Raw genomic sequence first — 21761 nt, 5'->3', positions numbered from 1 at the left:
TGGGTATCGTCTTGTTACTGATGGAATTGTTGGACAGACAAGTATGTACTAACGACCGTAATATGAATACATTTTTGATTAAAACTAAACAAATTAAAGATAATCTTCCTTAATTGTTAGACGGACCAACAAATTAATGTATCAGTACAATGGTTGTAAGAAAACTCGAATCAGGTCTATTTTCAGGTATAACAAAGAGAGATAAAAGATACTAAGGGGTCAATCAAAAACCATACGTTGAAAAACAGACAATATCTTGATTAAAAAGAACAACGAAGAGAAAATAATAGTGCAGGAAACCTAGGACTGAACGATACAAACCCATCAGCAATAAACTATGGTGATTCGAAAGGACAATTAGGCGATTGCTACGCCTACTAGACAACTTTGTTTCAGGTCTTGTCAGAAAGCCTTTGGCCTTTTTCCGATTTAAGCCGTGTAACCAAAATTATGGCTTTTCAATAAATACTATTTCAACTTTTATATCATTGATAAGAGACGATTTCCTAATTTTAATATATATCAAAGATTAACTGACGGTGGCAAATTGAGCAACCAAACAACGATTTTGACTCTATCTAAGTGCAAACACTTGCTGAGATATGTATTATATCACTTCAATCTGATTGACGCAAATTTTTGTCCATGCTTTTGTGGTTTCAATCTAGCTTTTTCAGACATTATGTTGTCAAGTAAAATATCTTTATGTAGCTCCCAATTGGTTCTTATTAAAAGGTTTTCCTTCAAATTATCTTCTTCTGGAAAAGGTGAGACCTAAAAAAGTAAATATTTTAAAGAAATATAATTATCCATTTTAAGTTATTGAATTAAATGGTTTAACTCGTAATAAAAACACACCAAAGAAGATATCATCCATTCACGAAATACTATAAATTATGAAAAAAAAGTATGAAAAAAAATATGAATACAAAATATCTTATATACTAGTATTACTCAAAAGGCTATTTGTAGAGCCGAAATATTTGTCAAAACGATTTCATTAAGTCTTATTCGTGTAACCTTATCTTTTTTTCAGTATCGTTGCATATTTCCCTAAAACTTTAATTGATCTTGAGAGAAAGAGAGAGATATTACAAACATTACTAAAACTACTGTAAAGGACTCTTTTTTTAAAGACAAAATTAAACAGCACACAATAATTTATTTCAGATAAAAATATAGATATTAGAAATCTTAGGATTTATATTTCTTTTGTGTAATCAGAGAAAGTAACAGTATCTAAATGACATTTAAAAAACAAAAACAAAACAATTATTGCTGATAACGGTAGTCAAATGATAAAATAATCACCATAAAAGATAGGTTGAGAGAGCTCATCAAAACCAGAAATAAGTCAGATGAAAAAGAAATTAGGTTTTGATATGATAATTTAATTTTCGTCTTTGTCCTTGATTCTAGTCAAACAAGTCAAATGTTTATGAACTTCTGGAGTACCGGGTAGATAGACCAATTACCAATAAATATGATTGGGTATTTCGCCGTGTCTATGCACAAAGCTAGGTAAGGTAGAAATTTGATTTATTTTAAGAGTAACTATATATATATTTAAGTTCATGGCGTAAGGTAACATGTATACTTACCACACTGCGGAGTTTCTCTTTCAAGTCAAAGTCGTTTTTTGTGATATCTTTGTAAACTTTCTTGTGTATCATCAGACACTCGCTTCCATTACTTTTCAGTATGAAGCCAGGCTGATTTTTCTCGTCCATTTCATCAAATACAATATACTCGAGACCCTATGAAGAGCAAAGAGGTTTTATTTAGTGTTCTTCAAATATTCAAACATGGGCCTTCTTAAACCATTGAGTATTTGAACTGAAACATATCATACAGTGCAACAAAATCAATCATATACCACAACAGCTATCATTCCTTGTAATTGCGTTTTAAATGGAGAAAAGTCACTATTGATGCTTGTTATTTTTTTTCTCTTTAAATTTAGGTCTCTTCTGAGTTTATGTACGAAATTTGAACATATCGTTAAACTATTGTCGCCTTAATTCATTGACATTTTTGTGACATAAAAAGTAGATTTAAAGTTAATACATTTATTATTGTTATATTGTCATATCATTAATATTGTATGCGGACCGTCAGTCCCTGAGGTTAGTTATTATCAAGTCAAACGGTATAACATATATCATTATAATTAGATTTTTAATAAAAATGTGTGCTGCATACTTTTGCACATTTGTCATACAAGTAAAAGGCTTAGCAAGCTATATACAAAATATATAATAAACTGGACAATATAAAAAAGAACATGTGGTATGATTGCCAATGAGACAACTATCCACAAAAGACCAAAATGACACAGACATTAACAACTATAGGTCACCGTACGGCCTTCAACAATGTCAGTATCAGGTCAGGAATATGAAAGTTATTTACAACTACCTCTTTTGAAGTTGGCTCTAAAGTGTTTTTTCTTCTTTATTGTCATGTTTTATTCTGTTTAAAGTTTTGCATATCCACGCGACATTCACTTGCCAGCCTTTCGATATCAAGTACAACATTAGAACACTCGGGCTGCTCCTGTAGGGATAATATTTTTTGAATACCCAGTTTCATAAGGGGGGTAATACGTTCGATTTTAAAAATCCACCACTTCTCAGGGCAACAACCGTATAATTTGAAATCTACTCACAAAAACATCCCCTTTTGTCAACGTTTTTATTTTACATATCACTGTACCATCTTCTGTGTCTTTGTGTCCGAAGTCCTGTTACATGTAAAGAAAAATAACAGTTAGCAAACTATTCATTGTCCACGATGTGGTTTCTTTGAATCACTCTATCTGATATGAAATTATTGAACAATATAATGAATTAAAATAGGAAGGTGCATGGTTTGTATCGTTAGTGTGAATGTGGGTAATGTCAATAGTAATATTTTTTAAGTCCAAAAATGTTCAACTGTCATGAATAGTATTTGTTCAAAATCATCCTGTAATGTAAAGACATTTTGAAATGCAAAATGTTTAGCATCTTATGTTTTTATTTCAATCTTAAACTTTCATTTCGTTTTAGGTCAATGTCTGTATGCTATAAATATGATTAAGGATATTCCGTCAATATGCATATCAAAACTTGATGCTGAGGTTTAGACAAATCTACGTATTACAAAGAACTTTATGACCTGGTTCAGGTAAAAAAAAAGAAGCGATTGAAACCTTACTGAAACAATTGAACTAACATCACATTAACTATTCTTAGATAACACTTGAATTTAATATGAACATATGTAGGTGTAAGTGCATTTTCATGTAATGATATTTATAATTATAATATTGTATTCTTCTTAACGTAGATATACATAGCTATAGTTTGCGTACAACAGTTTTTAGATTTCTTTATTCATTGCATTTGTATGCGTGTGCCTTGCGTACCGGAACATGTTAAAAGCAGAATAACCGACCTTTCTAATTCAAGAGTGCCGAAAGATACAAGAGGAACAGTAAACTCATACCATCGAAAATAAACTGACAACGCCATGGCTAACATAGCAAAAGACAATCACACAAATAATAGTACACAAGACACAACTTAGAAAACTAAGACTAAACTGCACGAACCCCATCAAAACTGGGGTGATCTCAGGTGTTCTGGAAGGGTAAGCTGATCCTGCTCCACATGAAGCACCCATCGTGTTGCTCATGATATTACAAATCCAGTAAAAAGTCCAATTCGGTAGGTCAAAATGAGACATCTCGTGGAAAAGCAAGAGGCTCTCAAGAGCCTGAATCGCTCACCTGTATTTCAGACGAGAAGATTTTTAAATGTTAGCAAACTTGATGAACAAATTGTGTAAAATTGTCTTAAAAGGGCAATAACTCCTTAAGGGGTAAATTGACAATTTTGGTTATATTAATGTTTTTGTAGATCTTACGTTGCTGAACATTATTACTGCTTACAGTTTATATCTATCTGTAATAATATTCAAGATAATAACAAAAAACTGCAAAATTTCCTTAAAACTACCAATTTGGCAACAGCAGCCCAACAATGTGTTGTTCGATTCGTCTAAAAATTTCAAGGCTGATAGATATTGACCAATTAAACAATTATATACAATGTCAGATTTGCTCTGAAAGCTTTAGTTTTTGAGATATAAGTCAAAAACCGCATTTGACCCCTAGTTGACGACAACGACAGACGACGGACGCCAAGTGATGGCATAAGCTCGCATGGGGCCCTTCCGGCCTCAGTGAGTTAAAACTAAAAAAGGAGTTAAAAAAGCCATTTGACCATTTATTAAAAAAGTTATTTGATCTTTTCAGTTCTTTAACAATATGAGGAAAAATCAATAAATGCCCATAAAAAAGAAGGAAAGTGGTAAAATCTTAAATATTATTTCGAAATGTTTGTTATATAATTCTTAATAAAGATTATACAATCATGCTTTGCATTATTGCCAGTCCAATAAATAGTAAGTCAGAACCTTTATTAATATGCGATCATGTTACAGAAAAATAGAATAGCAGTGCTGGTAGTCCAATTAAACTTGTTGAGAATAGTACGACGTAATAACGTTACGTTTCAGGTATTTACGTCCACAGTTTGTGACGTTACTTGCACCTTGTATGGACTTCTCCATTGTAAATATTATACGCAAAGTAAACACAACGCAAAAGTACATATACAACTTACTTAGTTTAATTCACACATTATGGTGCCGTGACCAGGAATTTTGTTTGATGAAGGAGCACAGCGTGCTTTCGTTACCGAGGAATTGGCATTGAAAATAGACTTAGAAATACTAGGAACAGAAACCATACATTTATCGGCATTTTGAAGTACCGATAGTAAAGTTCGTCATTTGTCAAGAGCACGCGTAGTGATGACCCGGTTTATGATGCAAATGGTTGATTCAATAAAAAATGTTATCATCACATACTTTACAATTAACGCACATTAACGAGAATATCACAACAAAACAAAAACAATCATCATATGCAACCTTCACCTCTGATTCCCAGGTGCAACATAATTCTTTCAATCTAGGTTTCAATCTAGGTGGACAGGTGAAATATAACAAAAAAAGCTAACACAAACTCCAGTCATGTCTATTAAACACTTTTACCCTTGGCTCTATTGTAACATGCTTTTTTCTACTCGATGATAGTCTACGTTCGTCATCAGTCTGAAAACGATGTTCCATATAAATTTAGATAGCGCGAAAACATAATTCAACATACTCCTATGTATCTAGTATTAAACTATTTACATAGTTTCATTCCTGGTATCTATGATGAATTTATTCATATATGAGGCAGGCGTCAGCCCCGAAGATATGATACGATTACATATACATGTAATTAACATTGAAAAAATACATACATATTTTATCTTTTCTCTAGAAAGAGCTATTTGTTTTGATACAATATGAAAAGTGCATTTGTTGCAAATTTTCAAGATGCCCCACACTTTCAGAAGATGTTTTGTAGATATGGATTAGAATAAAATCTTAATTGCGTCTATTTTTCTGTCACCAAATTATACATTATCACTGCTTTTGTATGGCATTATAAATATCTGCCCTATCTTGTATTTTCTGATTTAATGGACAAAATCTGAAGTTTTTGCTGATAAATGATAACACTTCTATGGAAATACAATTATACAATGTTCAACTTAATGATCCACGATCTGATAAGAAAGCTTGATTACGTGAAGTTAAACTGTTATGCTGTTGATTCGTGTTCATCTGATTCTTTAGAAGTGATATGTTGATTGTTTTGTCTTGGAGAGTACAAAAGGTAAAACATTTTTGTCATAAAGGTTGGATAGTTTAGCACATAATTTATTACATCATTGAAAGAGAAATTTATTTCTAATATTTGTTATCAAAAACGTATAATTTTCACTTGAAATTAGGAGTTAAAGGCAAATTTGAGAGACATTTGCGACGATATTTTGTGTTTTCAGTATAAATGCTCGCCTATTTACAAAACAAATGTCAGCCAATAAAATTAATGAAAAAAAAATGAGATATATTCATTGTCCCCCTTAATGCTCTTATTATACGATCGATTTTACTTACCAGGTTACTCGACGTTTTTTCAAACCTTGAATCAAAAGGGTCTCTGATACTACTGTCAATCCGGTCTAAAATATCAATGATAACTTTCAATTCAAAGAATGATAACTCAAATTTTAACAAGCAAAATAAATTATAAAAAAAAATATTTCTGATATGAGCTGTGTAACACTATAAATATTGTTCGTTTTATATTATTTTTTATAAAACAGTACTAAACTAGCAATTGCAACTGTTGGTACTAGAATAGGAACAATAGATGTTGGTTTTTTTTCTATTTGATCCAGTTATTTGAGAGATTGCATCAAAGATGTGAATGTTTTTTTCCGTCTTAAATTAAGAAAATATTATAAACAATCGGCTGTCTAACATATATACTAACTACCGACGTATTTGCGCATCTCTTCATTTTATGAAGTCATTTTGACTTTGAAATTGATCAAAGAGAGATAGAGAGAACAGTTGTATTGTTTAAGATAACAAGTGATTGTCAAATATGATATCCGGACAGTTGGTTGCATTCTTTAAAACATGATAGAACACCGTCAGTGGCTGTAATACATGTATATCCAAGGTTTAAGTTATATTCTTTTATTAAAGATTCATAGATTAGCTATTGGTTTGACTATAATTTGAATATAAAGTTACTGAAAATATTTGAAAACATTTTAGAAGTTACTTCAAGCCCACAATGATTTTGAAAGGTGTAGACCTTATCTACTGCAATGTACAGCTTAATAAATAATCATCGATACTAAATCGATATATAAATAGATACGTTGAAGCAGGTTTGCGTTCATATTGTAGCGGCTACATAGGGCTACGTAGATATATGACTGTTTAACGTGTAGCTTGCCAGCTGCAGCATAGATAATGACAGCAGATATGCTAGCTACTCGATTAGTAGCACTACGTAGCATTATGTAGCTGCTACGATATTGAACGCAACCCAGAAAACTACCTTCAGCTAGCGATGAATCGTCCCGATGTATTTCTGGTGTGGGTGTAGGTGTTGACTGATCTCTTCGATGACAAGATTGTCGTCTCTGTGAAGAAAATATATATTTATATTGTGTACAGCTTGATATTTAAATCTTAGATACATGACTTTTTTCAAAAGTTGCTTTGAAATTTGGTTTATGTAGCTAGGATTACTCTAACGTTGTGTATATAGTTTTTTATTCGTTGTGCTGTGTTTTGTTTCCATCTGATGAGTTTCCTTTTCAACTGATTTTTATAAATTGTCCTTATGTTATATATGGTGTATCACCACTATCCCATATTATGATGTGGGGATGCTTCCTCAAACATGTTATACCCTGCCACATTATGTAAGTGACTGTCTCGGGTATGAAACCTGTTATCTATGCATGTGTTTCATAGACTTGATAGGTTCATGATTCTTTGGCGGAAAAAGGACTCCATATGTACAGTTAAACCCGTAGGAAATCCAAGCCTTGGAATATAGTATCAATTAAGATTGTTCTGATGTCTCAGCTTCCTGGGTATTACTAGTTTTTTCAAAAGGCTAACTTCTAGCATTAAAAAATAATTTTGTTGACCTTGTCAATCGTTTGTTAACATGCAAGTAGCCAAATACAAATAAGGTTCAAACCCTACTTTAGATAAAAAAAAAAACAGGGATGTGTTCATGTTACACGAATGCTCCACTCACAATATATATCTTCTATGTTCAGTGGACCGTGACAATGTGTTCCAACTCTAATTTGGCATTAAAATTAGAAAGATCATATCAACGGTAACATTTATACGAGAAAGTTTAAAGTTGATTGGACTTAAACTTCATAAAAAAATTCCTTGATCAAAAACTTTACCCTTACGCGGGACATACGGACGTATGAACGAACGCATAAACCGAAAATATAATGCCATTAAATGGGACATAAAAAGTTGAAAAAGCTTCCCAAGATTAGCCAAACCCTTCTGATTTGACTACATTCAACCCTACTATTTCTGAATAAAAAATATGCAGTATGATCAAAATGTGTGATATGATATAAAATTAGTCCCACTATGGATCATGATGTTTATGAAACAATTGTAATGTTAAATTCCTCCTCACAGGATGCACGAAAACTGGGACTATTTTCCTGTCTGACAAGTCTTTGACTAACAACTTTGTTATGCTATACAGAGACATACCTTTTTAGGTATAGATACAAGTTTTGAACTTATTGCTGACGTTGGTATGTGTTTCCCTTTCAGTGAATCGGGTGTGCTGATAAATCTTTCTCCATTTTCGGTTGATTTTGGTCGCAATAAATGATGAAGTCGATGAAGAAGAGGGGCTGATTTCACGTCAAAATTTGTTGTGTATGAATTGTTTGCAGACAGAGGTCGAGATAAACACTTGGTAGAATTGTATGCCGAAAATCTGTCATATTCCGCTCCTTTAGTCAGAAATGCTAAGTATCCATCTCCTGTATGTGCTTCTTCTGAATAATTTCCAGTCGTTTGGTTTATTGTTGGTTTAATTTTGTCTAAAATCGTCATAACAGTTATTGACCCCTGTAAAAATTAAAAAGGAATATGTCCATATTAATAGTTTGCAGATCTTAAGCAATACATTGCCATTAAAACGATTAATGATCAATTATGATAGCAAATTGCGCCTCACACCTGGTGACTAAACGAAAATTACGAACGGGCAAGACACAAGAAATACGACAGCATCTTATTCATTTTTGACATAGTCGTGTTGTTATCGTAGAAGGTCTATACTGCGTCCAATAATAAAGCTTCTTTAAAAAATAACTCAACTACAAAACCATGATGAATTATAAATGGCTATAATTTGAAATATTATTAATCAGACACCACCATTACGAAAACACCTATATATCTTTTATATAAGACAGTGTAAATGATACAATAATGCATAAATTAAACATTTTCATTAATTATGTATACGCATCTTACCTATTATTAGTCTTAAGACTAATTGATCGTGATGATTTAAAGATTTTTAACTGACAATCCACCTGCATAATCAAGTCCTCTTTTTCTCTTTTTTTTCACATCACCGAATGTGTATTTACAATGAGCAACACAACGAAATGAATAAGTGGAACAGGATCTGCTTAAGCGTTCCAGAGCACCTGAGATACAACCCAGATTATGGCAGGGTTCGTGTTGCTCAGTCTTAAGTTTTTTCTATAAAGTGTTATGTGAGCTTGTTATTCATGTTGTCCACTTTTTGTTCTTTTCTTGACATTGTCAGTTTCTGTCGAGTTATAAGTTTTTAATGTTTTCTATAGTATCTGCCGCCACTGTTATGTTTACACATGTGCGGAATGAAAATCCTAAACATGTCCGTACTTTTATGATAAAATAAAGGCTCACCGTTTTAACAATATAAATCCATTCAAATTGTCTGCTGTCTAAAGCTTTGTTTCGGATTCCTGGGTCGTTGTATTCACTTTCGTTTTCTTTTACCATCCAATTATTTCTTGAAAATATATATGTTTAATAAATATAGTTAAAAATAGACATCTATGTATCTTTAAAAAATTTAATATTCTAGTGGAAGTTGCTTCTCTTGTATTGTTCAGAACTCTGATTGTAGATTTACACTTTTGATCATTTTTAAATATCAGATTTAATATTCCAATACCTCGAAACTTATAATCCCATTTCTTAATACATAATTCCATTTGTTTTGCTTCAAAAGTCGAATTAGTATTCAATCATTTTAGGTAGGTACTAATGATACAAAGGGATTTTAGAAACAAACAAAAACACAAAAAAACAAAACATTGTATATGGTAGACGACCTCGTCGATAAAGTGTTATGTCGTATTTCAAATAGAATGAAATTCAAAACAGTGTGGCTGTGGCCATTGATTGACACATTAAATTCCTCCATTGACTGGGACAATTTAGGTGAACGTTTGTATGTAACGACCATTGCTCACTGTGTACTTTTTAAAGACACTTAAACTATGGGGTCACCAAAGGTTCTCAATACCTTAATAAAGTAATTCGAAAAAAATAATCAGAAATAACATGATGTTTTGATTTATATCAACTATATAAATCAAAACATAAAGGTTATTCCTGATTAATTTTTCGAATTATTTTATAATTAAAGGCGTTAAGAAACCTTTGGTGACCCCACAGTTTAAATGTCTATCGTAGGTACGTCGTGAACAGTGGTCGTTACAGACAAACGTTCACGTAAATTGTCCCAGTCAATGGATGATTTTTAATGTGTCAATCCTCAGTTTATGGTTGGGTTCGTGTTGCCCAGTCTCTAGGTATATATATATATGTTGTGTTTGTGTACTGTTGGTAGTCTGGGTTGGTTTTTTTTTTGCCATGCTGTTGTCAGTTTATTTTCGAATTATGAGCTTAATTTGGCTTTTTGTATCTTTTTACAATTATTGGTCTATTGTTCTTAAGTTGCAACAGTTTTAGAATTATTTGTGTTTTTTTGTCAAACAAATTCGTCTTTTCAAATTTCAGAGACTGAAGCGTGCAACACATGTAGTAATAGTTTCTATTTGGCAATAATATAGAAGTAGGAAGCTGGATCATGAAAGAAATCTCAAAACGATACATTATTCAATTATTCACTGTTATATTCGAACAGCGGTACACTACTGTTGCCTTTATTTATAATAATCGTAACTCACGGAAAATATTTTCTTTTAATTTTCTCACTATTTCCTGCGATATTCTCTAGATCCCATCCATTAAAAACTTCTATTTGTCTGAAAAATAAAAATGATGTATTTTTGAGATGCAAAACATACCGTGAAACGTAAATATAGTTTGTTTTAAATGTAAAGAAAGGTAATCGAGACGAAATAAATATTTTTTCAGCAATAATAGTTTAGCTGTTACTGACTGAACATGACATTTATAAACAGTATTACTTAATAACTGATTTATTCATTTAAAATCTAATCGTAATCACTTTTAAAAGGGGAGTTGATTGGTACATGATTTTTTTTAAAATGCTTACTTTAAAAGTAAAACATCGTCTTTTCCAACTTTCTCACCTGCCAGAAATATGTCATGATAATCCTAAAAAATAAAGCAGTTGAAACGTTAATTTTTAAGAAAATTTTAATTAAACTTTTAGAACATATTACTTAAAAAGTAATTGGTAACCAATGTAAAATTTTGTCAAGCCATTATTATTTTGACTCATTTCAACGATCAAGATTCAAACAAGTAGTTTCATCATTTTTCATGTTCTAGTGCCTTAAAGTTTCCCAAGCATTGCTTGATATTCCGGCAAGTCATGTCTTCCGTGTGTTGTGCTTTAACTAATTTTGTATTGTTATCAGTCTTTGTATTATATTTGCGAGTAAATGATCCTATATTTGTCCGTGAAAGTTCTTACATTTGCTCTTGAAGGCTCCTTAATTTTGGGCTTAAAAGGTCTAACAGTAGCGCGAGAAAGATCCTACATTTGAGCGTTAAAATTCCTACATTTGTGCGTGAAATTCTCTACATTTGTGCGTGAAAGTATCTTCATTTGAAGGTTCCTACATTGTACACTTGCTCTTAGAAGTTTCTACATTTCCACGTGAAGTTTCTACATTTGCACTCCAATTTTAATTACATCACCGTACATATGTAAAACATATGAAAATAATTCATTGGATAATTGAATTTCAAAATGAAGGAAATATTCCATATTTCACAGCTTTTTCTTCTTACTTCTGCCTACAGCTGCCAAGACGTCTCATTAGTTTTTAAAATGACTAAAATAGTACGACTTGCTTGAATTTTGATGTTCAATAGGAACCACATTAACATACCTCTGCAGATACCTGTAAAATTTCTGTATAGGAAGCTGATATATAGGACGCTTTTCTTGGACTTGAAGATTTCATCTCGGATTCCTGGAAAAGATAGAATCAAAGACCCTTTTCATCGATTTATTGACATAATTAGACTTATTCACATGATCGTTACTGCATCCATAGCAGGAGACACTTTCTTTTGTTATCTATAATTATTTGTTTATTTAACCTGTCTCGCTCTGTTCGCAGTTATTGCGATTCTCTCAGCTGTCGTTTACCTTGTAGAATCTTATTGAATTTACGACATCGTAGCATCGATAAATAAGGTTGGCTCTAATTTATATATATATCTTTTAATAAAAGGTTTCTTATAGTAGTAAATAACAAGTAATGCCAAACTGCAAGTAAATTGTTGTATTGTAATTAACGAGTCATGCGTTGTCCGGAACAACTATCCTTTGTGTGCGGTTTTTTTTTTCAAATTCTATGTTGCTTCGAGTTTACAATTAAATACACTTCTTTTACTTACGCCAAACATCTGACCCTCTTTCAATGATTTATCGTCACTGGTTGCGCGTATAGCACCTTCATCTAGCCAAGCTCTGATAACTAAAATGATTGACAAAGTTACTTTAATTGATGTATTTTAGAGACATCTTCTATATGTTTGTCAAATTTTGTTGACTAGATAGGAATAAATGCTTGTGTGCAGTAAATTGTCAGAAGACAGAAATCCTTATGCTGACTAACAAAAAAAAAAAACAATGAAGGAGCTTAAACGGTCGTTAACAACATGTGTCTATTCCGTACATATCACACTGTTTTAATGGCTCGAGATTAAATACGAATGTGTAAAAAAAAAAGTAACAGAGATGACCGTGACTTGTGATATATAAGGCCAAAAAGTGTCACCAACATCGCACATAACAATCAAACTAAACGGTTTTTTTTTTATTTTCTTTATAGGTCGCAGTTCTCTTTCATCAATCCTTATTGCAAAAGTAAATTATGTATATAAAAGACATTCCAATAAAATTTTAGTACTAGAAAAGCATTTATGTTCTTATATCGATGCAAAAAGGTTAACAGAAAAATAAGAACTATTATAAAACAATACTTTATTAAGTCACGCATGCTAAGCAATCTCAAATTCCAACCTACTGATACCATAAGCGAACCACCCAATGGTCATGTTTCTTTGTGAGCGTCTTTGGCGAGACTTTACAAACAGATAAAACAGGAAATCATCAAACGAATAAAAAAAATATCTAAAATATAAAATTTTAAATGAATGATAGTCTGGTCGGGGTTTACAAATTAGGAAATAATAAGCAAAAGTGCAGGGTAAAGGGTAAATATATTAAAAATAGAGAATAGTGAGGTACATGTACTAAAATATAAGGAATAGATAGTAATTGGGTACCGAAATATTACGGGGTACTTAAATATACAGAATAGAGAATAAAGGGGTACTGAAATATGAAGATTAGAAATTCATAACAACCAATTTAACAACCGTATTCCGCCTGAAAAAAAAAAAAACAAGGACAACAATGAACAACTTATGATGGGTGTTACACATTCATCAATTTAGATCATACATATACATTTGTACATGTAAGTTAGAAAAGTAAAACAAACTACACAAAATATTCCGAAAGATTGCCACTAGCTTGGACATAGAAATAAAAGACGGCAGACAATCTGGAAAACAGGATAAAATTATTCTCTTCTATAGAAAGATGGCTAAGGCACAGTTTTTATTTGTTGATTACTACCAATGAAGAAAAAAATATAGACAACAAAATATGTATTTGACAATAATATAAGACATAATAATAGAATACACATGCTCTTACCTGAACCAACAATAATAAGGTAACAATATTCTGCAGTGTATCCTTCTTTTATGATAAATCTTTTTGCTCCCAAACTGAAAGAAGGATTATTACTTTCATCTGGTGTAGAAACAATATAAAATAAAGGGTTAGTATGATCTACAATCACGTACGTGTTTCTTTACATTATTTCTTAATTTATTCAATCGATATAAAAATAAGGAGATGTGGTATATTTGCCAATGAGACAAGTTAAACTTTCCACCAAATTTTAAATGAATTTGATGTAAGCAATTATAGGCAACTATACGTTCTTCAACAATGAGAAAGACCGATACCGTATAGTTGGCTATAAAAAGCCCCGCCATGAAACAAATGAAATAATTCAATTGAGAAAAAACAGTTTATAACAAAAAAAAAAGCAAATATGACAGACACGAACCAACTACAACCACTGAACTACTGGCTCCTGACTCTGTACATGTCCGCAATTAATGTGGCTGGGTTAAACATGTTTGAACCAACCCTCTTCTAACATTGGACAGTATAGTGAAACAAAACAAATATCAATGAGTACACATCCAGCATTCAATGAATTTAGTGTAAAAACGTCTTTTACTGTCAGAGAAAAACATGACCTTGTGAAATGCAAAAATATACTTATCGATATATTGTAGTGTCGTGAACTGTAATCGATAACTAAGAACCGTAAGCGTCTGACTTGTCATGCACAAAATTGTTTCGTTGGAGCTTTGCCGCTCATATCCATTTTTACAGGTACGATTTTGATTATAAGCATACATGCATAACCATTGAGCGTTTGAGACATAAAGCTTTGAATCCGAAATATTTAAAATATTTTTTGAAACGACAACACTAACAGAAAATACAAACACAACAGTCATAAACATGAGAACTGTTTAATATATCATACAGGAATGAAGATCGATGTTTTGCAGTGAAATGTGTCTAGAATTAGAAAATTTAATGATCGTTTTGGTACCTTTCAAGTCCAACATTTTTTGCAAGTCTAAGTTGACAGTCCTCCGGTAACGTCTGTATACTCTCTGTTTTTGTCACCATTAAATCTGTTCTTACCTTCGAATAAGAAACGATTTCTTTATTGAGATAAAAAAAAAAATGATATACAATTTATTGTTTCTTCTACAATTACTATAACCAATAGACTGCCCAACTATTTACACGTAACCACTAAATAAAATCCAAACTAATTTAAAGTTCAAATTAAATACCCATACGACAGTGCCAAGTGCTGATTTTAATTGCCCATTATGATACCTTATATCATGTTGACAAAATATAGTCAGTAATTTATTAAATACTACTGAAATCAAAACATTAAATATATTAACATCAAATAAATTCACATAAACAAGATAAAAATCTTAATTAAGAAACACGTATAATCGAGTCGGCCCTGTCGTGCTGAATGGTTATATCCCATGCAAGCGGGAATACAAATAACGGTCTATGGGCAGACAACTAGAAGAAATTAACTTCAATCTAGACTAAAGCAATTCAGTTCCTTCAAACGGTTGAAATTACATGTTTATTGTCATATGTTTATGATATCGACAGGCTAAATTAATTTGATCGGAAAGCATAGTGGAGTCAACTTAAACTTAAAATATATAATAACCACAGCAATTAATTGGCCATTTGGAATCCAATCCGGATAGTCGTTGAATGTTATTATTTGAAGTCATATAGTAAGATTGAATGTGTATTGTTGAGTGCCAGATGCATGAATTAATTGATTGCTATCTGAAAGACTTTTTTGAATCTCTATTCCTGTGACTTAAGATATTGAAGATTATACAATTTTACATGACATAAAAATTACTTTTACTGCCATGTTAGCACTGTTAATATATATTCTTACATGTTTAATTTCTTCTGGAGTCCTCAGTTCAGGATCTTTCAATAATATTCTCTTTGCTTCTTTTGACATGCGTATCTAAAAGAAATAAATACTATAGATAATAAAAAAAAAAAAATAAATAAATAAAATAAAAATTCATTCATAACGTAAAATCTTGAACCTAGTTTTTGTAATTTCATTCGGTATTTGGATTTTTAAGGGTAAGAAAGTCTTCCTCTCAGTATCCAATTAAGCCTTCGTGTTCATTGCGCTACTTTGGGACTAAATGTTGTTCGAGTTCGTTTGATATCAAAATTAAATATTTGACATTAAATATCAACAAATCTGTTATGTGCGAATTCTAAAATCTATCTATTTGTAAGCGGTGTGTTACGCTGAATTATTTATTCCCTGTCGAGACAAGTTCTATTTAGGAATTAATGACAATGTACAGTTTAGTGTGCAAACTTCTTTCTTACAATATATAAATTAAGGCATCAACACGAATTTAATATAAATAAATAGCTTTCACTGCATTGAGAGAATCAAGTGTCAATGTTTTTATCAACTGTTTCCTCTGATTTTAGTGCTTTGGGTTTCAGTATAGGCATTGTTGCTATTTCTAAAATGTTGATAATAATTACAAATTGTTTGCAAAATGCTTGTATACGTATTTTACCTGTGTGACTGGTTTGAAACGATCTACATCTAAACCCATATGAATTGTGCTTGTGCTGTCTTCAGATGAAACGAAATTTCCTTCCGTAAAATCCATTTGTTTCTTGAATGCTTCCAACTCCTGACTAGAGAATCAATAGATTTTGTTTTTTTTTATGTATAATAGCGTAAAATATATTCTAGATTGGTTGTAAATATATTAACTTTTGACCGGATATTATATCTTTTCAACGTACATGTATGCCTTTTCTCCATACATCATTAAACACCCTTTCTTGCACAATGATTATTTTTACTAGTATGAATCAGTATTAAAGTAGATCATTTGACTCGCGTCTAAGCAGGTAATTGGAAGAGAAGAAAATGTGTAATCGTTTGCAAGAAATAACTTTGATTATCTTTTGTATATTATGTTTTCATAGAAAACTGGTCAATATATTTTTGTGAAATCAGAATATATTTGAAGTACATTTAAAAACAGCAAATGGTCATATTTTTTCGTTGTTCGTTATGCGCTTCCTATAATTATAAAAAGCAATGCTAATCTTTAAAGGCGAGACATTTGTGATGTTGTTAAATCGAGAAGAATTACAAATTTAATGTACAATGCAGTTTTTTCACTTACTTGTTTCGAATTATTTTCTTGTGTAACTTCTGAAAGTAAACGAGCGCATGCGTCCAGAGTTTCAGCTTGAACCTCAGTTTCTACAAATGACAATATGTGCTTTTATAACCATGTTATTATTAACTGGTTTTGAGCATTGTCAAGTAATGTTTTTTACGAATCAAAGCAGTGGTACTATAATATATCATAAACAGCTTATATAGATAATCACGTGTATATTAACCTTTTCGTTGCCTTCATGAAGGATCAATCTATGTATCTATCATTTGATGAATCGGAACCAGCTGATGTCCATTGTCCAAATCAAATGTTTCTGTCTTTATGGTCAACGCCACAGTCAGAAACACCTTTTTATATGTGAAGATTTTATTAGAACCATACGTAAATGGTTTAACAAATGCATTGATTTTGATAATTTTTTTGTCGTTTGTTGGAATTCGAGCTATTTGGATACGGCCAAAAAACAGTATAATTTAGCTGTTCCCTCTGAAATGTTTGTTATTCAGAAAAAAATTACTGAAAAGTTCGAAAATAAAATAATTATTGAGCTACACGAGTATCAATGAAATGAAGCATATCTTAAATACGGAGATCTCCTCCGTAAATTTTTCAAATTGACAACTGTAATTTAAAAAAAAAATAGCATATAAGTAATTTATGAAACCTACGGCATCCCTTTCTTTTCTTGCTATGCTTATACTACTCTCATATGATCTGACACTACCAAGTCGTCTATAGTCTGTTGTTGGAGACGGGAATTTCCCATCGTCTTTATTGGATCGTCTGCTGTCACGTGATCTTAGCACTCTTCTCAGCATCATTTGTTGTCTAGGTGAACTTCCGGTGTCAGTTAAGGTTGATGTAACTGCGCCTTCCGAGAATAAGCGACGTGAACGTCTAGAGGATAGTCTTGTTGCTGATTTCGTTCGTCTCGGATACTCATCTGTATAATAATGAAAAAGATGCTCATGGCACATAAATAAATATTTATCTCGAGCCTGGGACGGACATTTTATGTCGAGAAAGCGAGACAAAGTGATCTGTAATTCCGTCGTCGGTGTCTGCGTTTACAACATTTATGTTCAGTCTGTTGTTTAAGTTTTTCAAAAATTCAATAAGTTCGTCAAAGCTTTATGGAATTTTATGAAATTCAGGCAGAAGCTTAAGTCTGACCATAAGACTGTATCCGTAGCAAAATTATAAAATATCATTTTTATTATCAGTATTTTATTGATAGATTTTTTACCGTCTGGGATTGATTTTTGTTCGACATCCTAAATTTGTAAACTTCCATGGTTATCAAAATTTGGAACAAATAAAATTGAGAATGGAAATGGGGAATGTGTCAAAACGACAACAACCCAACCATAGAACAGACAACAGCCGAAGGCCACAATGGGTCTTCAATGTAGCGAGAAACTCCCGCACCTGACTTATCTCAGAGATCAAGAAATAGCTTCTAAAGTTGTTATTCTATTCTCAGTTATTTTACTGACAAATCGGATTCAAAGTTTACAGTCGATATAAAGGATATAAAGAGCTTAAGCCTTTACACTGACAGTGCTCAGCAATCGCAGGCGAGATACAGGGTCCATGGAATCCTCTATGAAATTTTCTTGCACTATTTGGGTGCTTTATTTCAATAAATTATGTCATCTCAAATCATGAAAAGGGTAGATTTCGGTCTAAATAAAATGTTGATCCATATTAATTCGACTATTCGTATCTACTCACACGAGTTTAACGAAATCTGAAAACTATATTTTAATTATATTGGGTAGATTTGAAATATAATTCTTAAACGTTTGAACCGAATTTCAATGAAATAATGTAATTTTTTTTACAATTTTAATACCACCTATTTTTCACATCAAACAAAACTCATTAGATGCAAATATATTCATTAATTTAACTGAATAGAAGAACGTCGATATAGGTTTTTTAATTTGATATCATGACTTAATACAAACTGCATTCCTAAATTTTAAATTGCATTTGTTGAAATGAGAGCTCGTTAAAATTTCATGTGAATCAACTATATTACTTAGTTAAGGGCTTTTACTGTTTGTTTGTTTATTTATTTATTTATTTATGTATTTATTTGTGTATTCATCTATGTATTTATTCATTTATTTGCGTGTTTATATTTACTTGTGTATTTAATATTTTCCTTTATACATTATGTTATTGTTCTATATTGTAATTCAACATGCTGCAAATATTTACAATATTCAATAAAAAAATCAACACAAACAGAAAACAAGGCCGTATAAGAATGAAATGAAATATGAAGTTTACATCTAAATTAGCAAAACTGAATGCAGTCTGAGGTTGTTCTTTATATCAAGGCGAAATTCGCTAACGTAGTTTCACGTATAAACTTTTACAGTCAGGGTTTTTGTTTTACATTTGTCATTTCGGGCCCATTTATAAAAGCTTACTATACGGTATCGGTTTGGCTCATTGTTGAAGGCTGTACGATGACCAATAATTGTTTATTTCTGTGTTCGGTCTCTTGTGGATAGTTGTCTCATTGGCAATCATACCACATCTTCTTATTTTCATATTTATATTTTTATATATATATTTCGCTTTCCTTTTAAAATGGTGTTTTCAAAAATTTGTCGTTGCCAATTTTACTTCGTACATGCATCTGTGTGTTCAGGTACTTTTTCTATATTATACTAAAATGCAATCTTGATGTATTTAGTATTACTGTATACAATGTGTGTAGAAATTTTAACGTGAATATTTCAGTTGAAATTTGCGTATTTCAAATGAAGTTAGCTCAGTTAACAAGCATTGTAGGTTAAATTCAAGTAATCGAAAATAGATTGACGTTTATAGTTCTTCAATTTACACATAAATACAATTAAAATTGAATTACACGGAAGCAGTTTACCAATATTTCGAATTTAAAGAATACTTATAAAACAATATATAAAACAATCGTACCTTTACTAGGCAGGTCGATCTCGGTCTTGCTCCTAGAGAACTGTACACGTTTAGAACTAGCACTAGATCCTGGTTTCGGAGCAGTGATAAGAATTTCCATTTTTGATGTGGTTATTCAGCTGGGATTTATGTACTTCTAATTAACTTAAATCATCATTAATATTTAATCCTATGAAACATTTGTCGAACATGTAAGTCTAGACCATTAAAAATCGATCGATTCAAATTTTGTCAGAATAATTAGTAGTTAAGGACTGAAATTTAAAACAAAACTTATTTCGTATAATAATAGGTAGGAAATGGTCCACAAAACAAAAACTGTCATTTAAAAGTAACTTGTATTTCTATTTCAAACACTAGAATACTTATGAAGTATATATTACTTTAAAGGTCAGTAATTATATTTTGTAACACGGCTGATTTAATTACAGATTATTATCGCCCTTTCTAATCCTTTTGTACGCAAGGCCATATATTTTACATGTAAAATTTGGAATTTGACAATAAACTTTTGTTTTCTTTCTTCTGCTACAATAGAATAATATTTTTTTTTCCATTTTGAAAAAATAATTTCTATTTTTATAAACTGTCAATCATGTATATCTACGCTGATTCTTAAAAGTTTCAGTCCAATTAATAATCATACTAACTGTGAATAATGGATGGGAATCTGACAGATGCAGTTCGATATTTTATTTTTGGAGGAAAAGATTTTAGAAATTTATACATTATTTTTCGTGTGAACTCTTACCGAATGAGATATGTATTCTGTGAATTTTATTATTAAACTTTTGCTATGGGAAATTGTAAAATACATTCAATTATCTGTCCGTGTAGAGCTGTACATGGAATAATTATACTGTGCATTCCCTTCATACAAACGTATAATATAACTGATGGACGAAAAAAATATGTGTAGCTTTTTCTGAGTTGTATCACAAAGTTCAGATTTTGCAAGAATCTTAGTACATAGACTTCTTCTAATGATATCTATGAATTGAATGTTTCTTTTGTAATCGTTTTGGGATGTAAAAGCGTTGACCGAAACACATCTTGTAAGAAGCTCGAACGTCAATCAAAAGAAAACATAAAGGTTTTGTACAATATATGGATATAGATCAAACAGGAAATTGAAACATTGAAAGTATAGATGCATGACAATCCCCCAAAAACCACATGCAAATGTTATTTTGCGTTAAAAGTAGTTAAATGGTTCTGTAGTTTTGTATTATCCCGTTATATAGAAATCTAGTTTAGCTATTCATAGACTGTAACGTCGCGCCGTTGTCTTCATTTGATATTAAATTCTCTATATTATAGTCATGGTCAAATTTGGCTCGGTAACAATGAAGAAAGGTCAATGTTCTTTGAGTGGTTGTAGTCCCATTGACGTCTTATAACTGTTTACATTTCAATATACTACCCTTGTGATCACATCATTTCAGGGATCACCTGCCTCTAACGGCCACTTTCAGACCCTCAAAAACGTTTTCTATACATATATATTTTTAAACTCGTTTCAGCAGTCACCTGTCTAATGCGGTCACCTACTTTTCGAACGAAATCGTTGTTTCAACTTTTAACAACGGTCATTTTAATGTTTAAAATTACCAAAATGTTCGTGACGAAAAACATATATGTTGTCAATAGTTATCAAAGGTACCAGGCTTATAATGTAATACTCGTTGTTAAAATCACAAAATTAAAATCCGTTTGCAACCAAGAACTTCACTTTTTGTAATGATTAAAATTGATCTTAATTTCTGCCAGTGGAGTGTCAGTCCCAGACTGTTGAAACGTCCACTGCTTAGAGCTAGGTTAAGATGGATTTAAATGACGCAATTTATCTGTAAAACAAACTTAGTAAAAGGTCCTTTTTGTTTTAATGCATATGTTATATGGCCTTCAATACCTTTTTGTCAACTATGTACTTTTTCGGAATGTTT

The 21761-nt window shown here is 31.5% G+C and overlaps 1 protein-coding gene across 2 annotated transcripts; it reads right to left on the bottom strand.

Annotated features, from left to right (window-relative positions):
* Positions 1 to 498: 498 nt before the first annotated feature.
* LOC143085054 (cyclic nucleotide-binding domain-containing protein 2-like) lies at positions 499 to 20135 on the bottom strand. Of its 2 annotated transcripts, XM_076261202.1 has the most exons (19): positions 19816 to 20135; positions 17529 to 17803; positions 16861 to 16940; positions 16237 to 16360; positions 15579 to 15653; positions 14679 to 14773; positions 13697 to 13770; positions 12367 to 12446; positions 11853 to 11936; positions 11048 to 11109; positions 10716 to 10793; positions 9424 to 9529; positions 8224 to 8589; positions 7022 to 7106; positions 6064 to 6128; positions 5104 to 5163; positions 2669 to 2743; positions 1602 to 1757; positions 499 to 774 (listed from the first exon to the last, which is right to left on the bottom strand). In XM_076261202.1, exons 1-19 carry the CDS (start codon positions 19913 to 19915, stop codon positions 613 to 615), a joined length of 2202 nt encoding a protein of 733 aa, XP_076117317.1. In that variant the 5' UTR covers positions 19916 to 20135; the 3' UTR covers positions 499 to 612. The 2 variants fall into 2 exon arrangements, with proteins under 2 accessions (XP_076117317.1, XP_076117326.1); XM_076261211.1 differs by lacking the exon at positions 5104 to 5163.
* Positions 20136 to 21761: the final 1626 nt, after the last annotated feature.

This window comes from Mytilus galloprovincialis, chromosome 1 (genome assembly GCF_965363235.1).
Source record: "Mytilus galloprovincialis chromosome 1, xbMytGall1.hap1.1, whole genome shotgun sequence".
In the NCBI taxonomy this organism is placed as follows: domain Eukaryota; kingdom Metazoa; phylum Mollusca; class Bivalvia; order Mytilida; family Mytilidae; genus Mytilus; species Mytilus galloprovincialis.
Note: the sequence above shows the minus strand (reverse complement) of the source record. Positions and strands in the feature narration are given on the sequence as shown.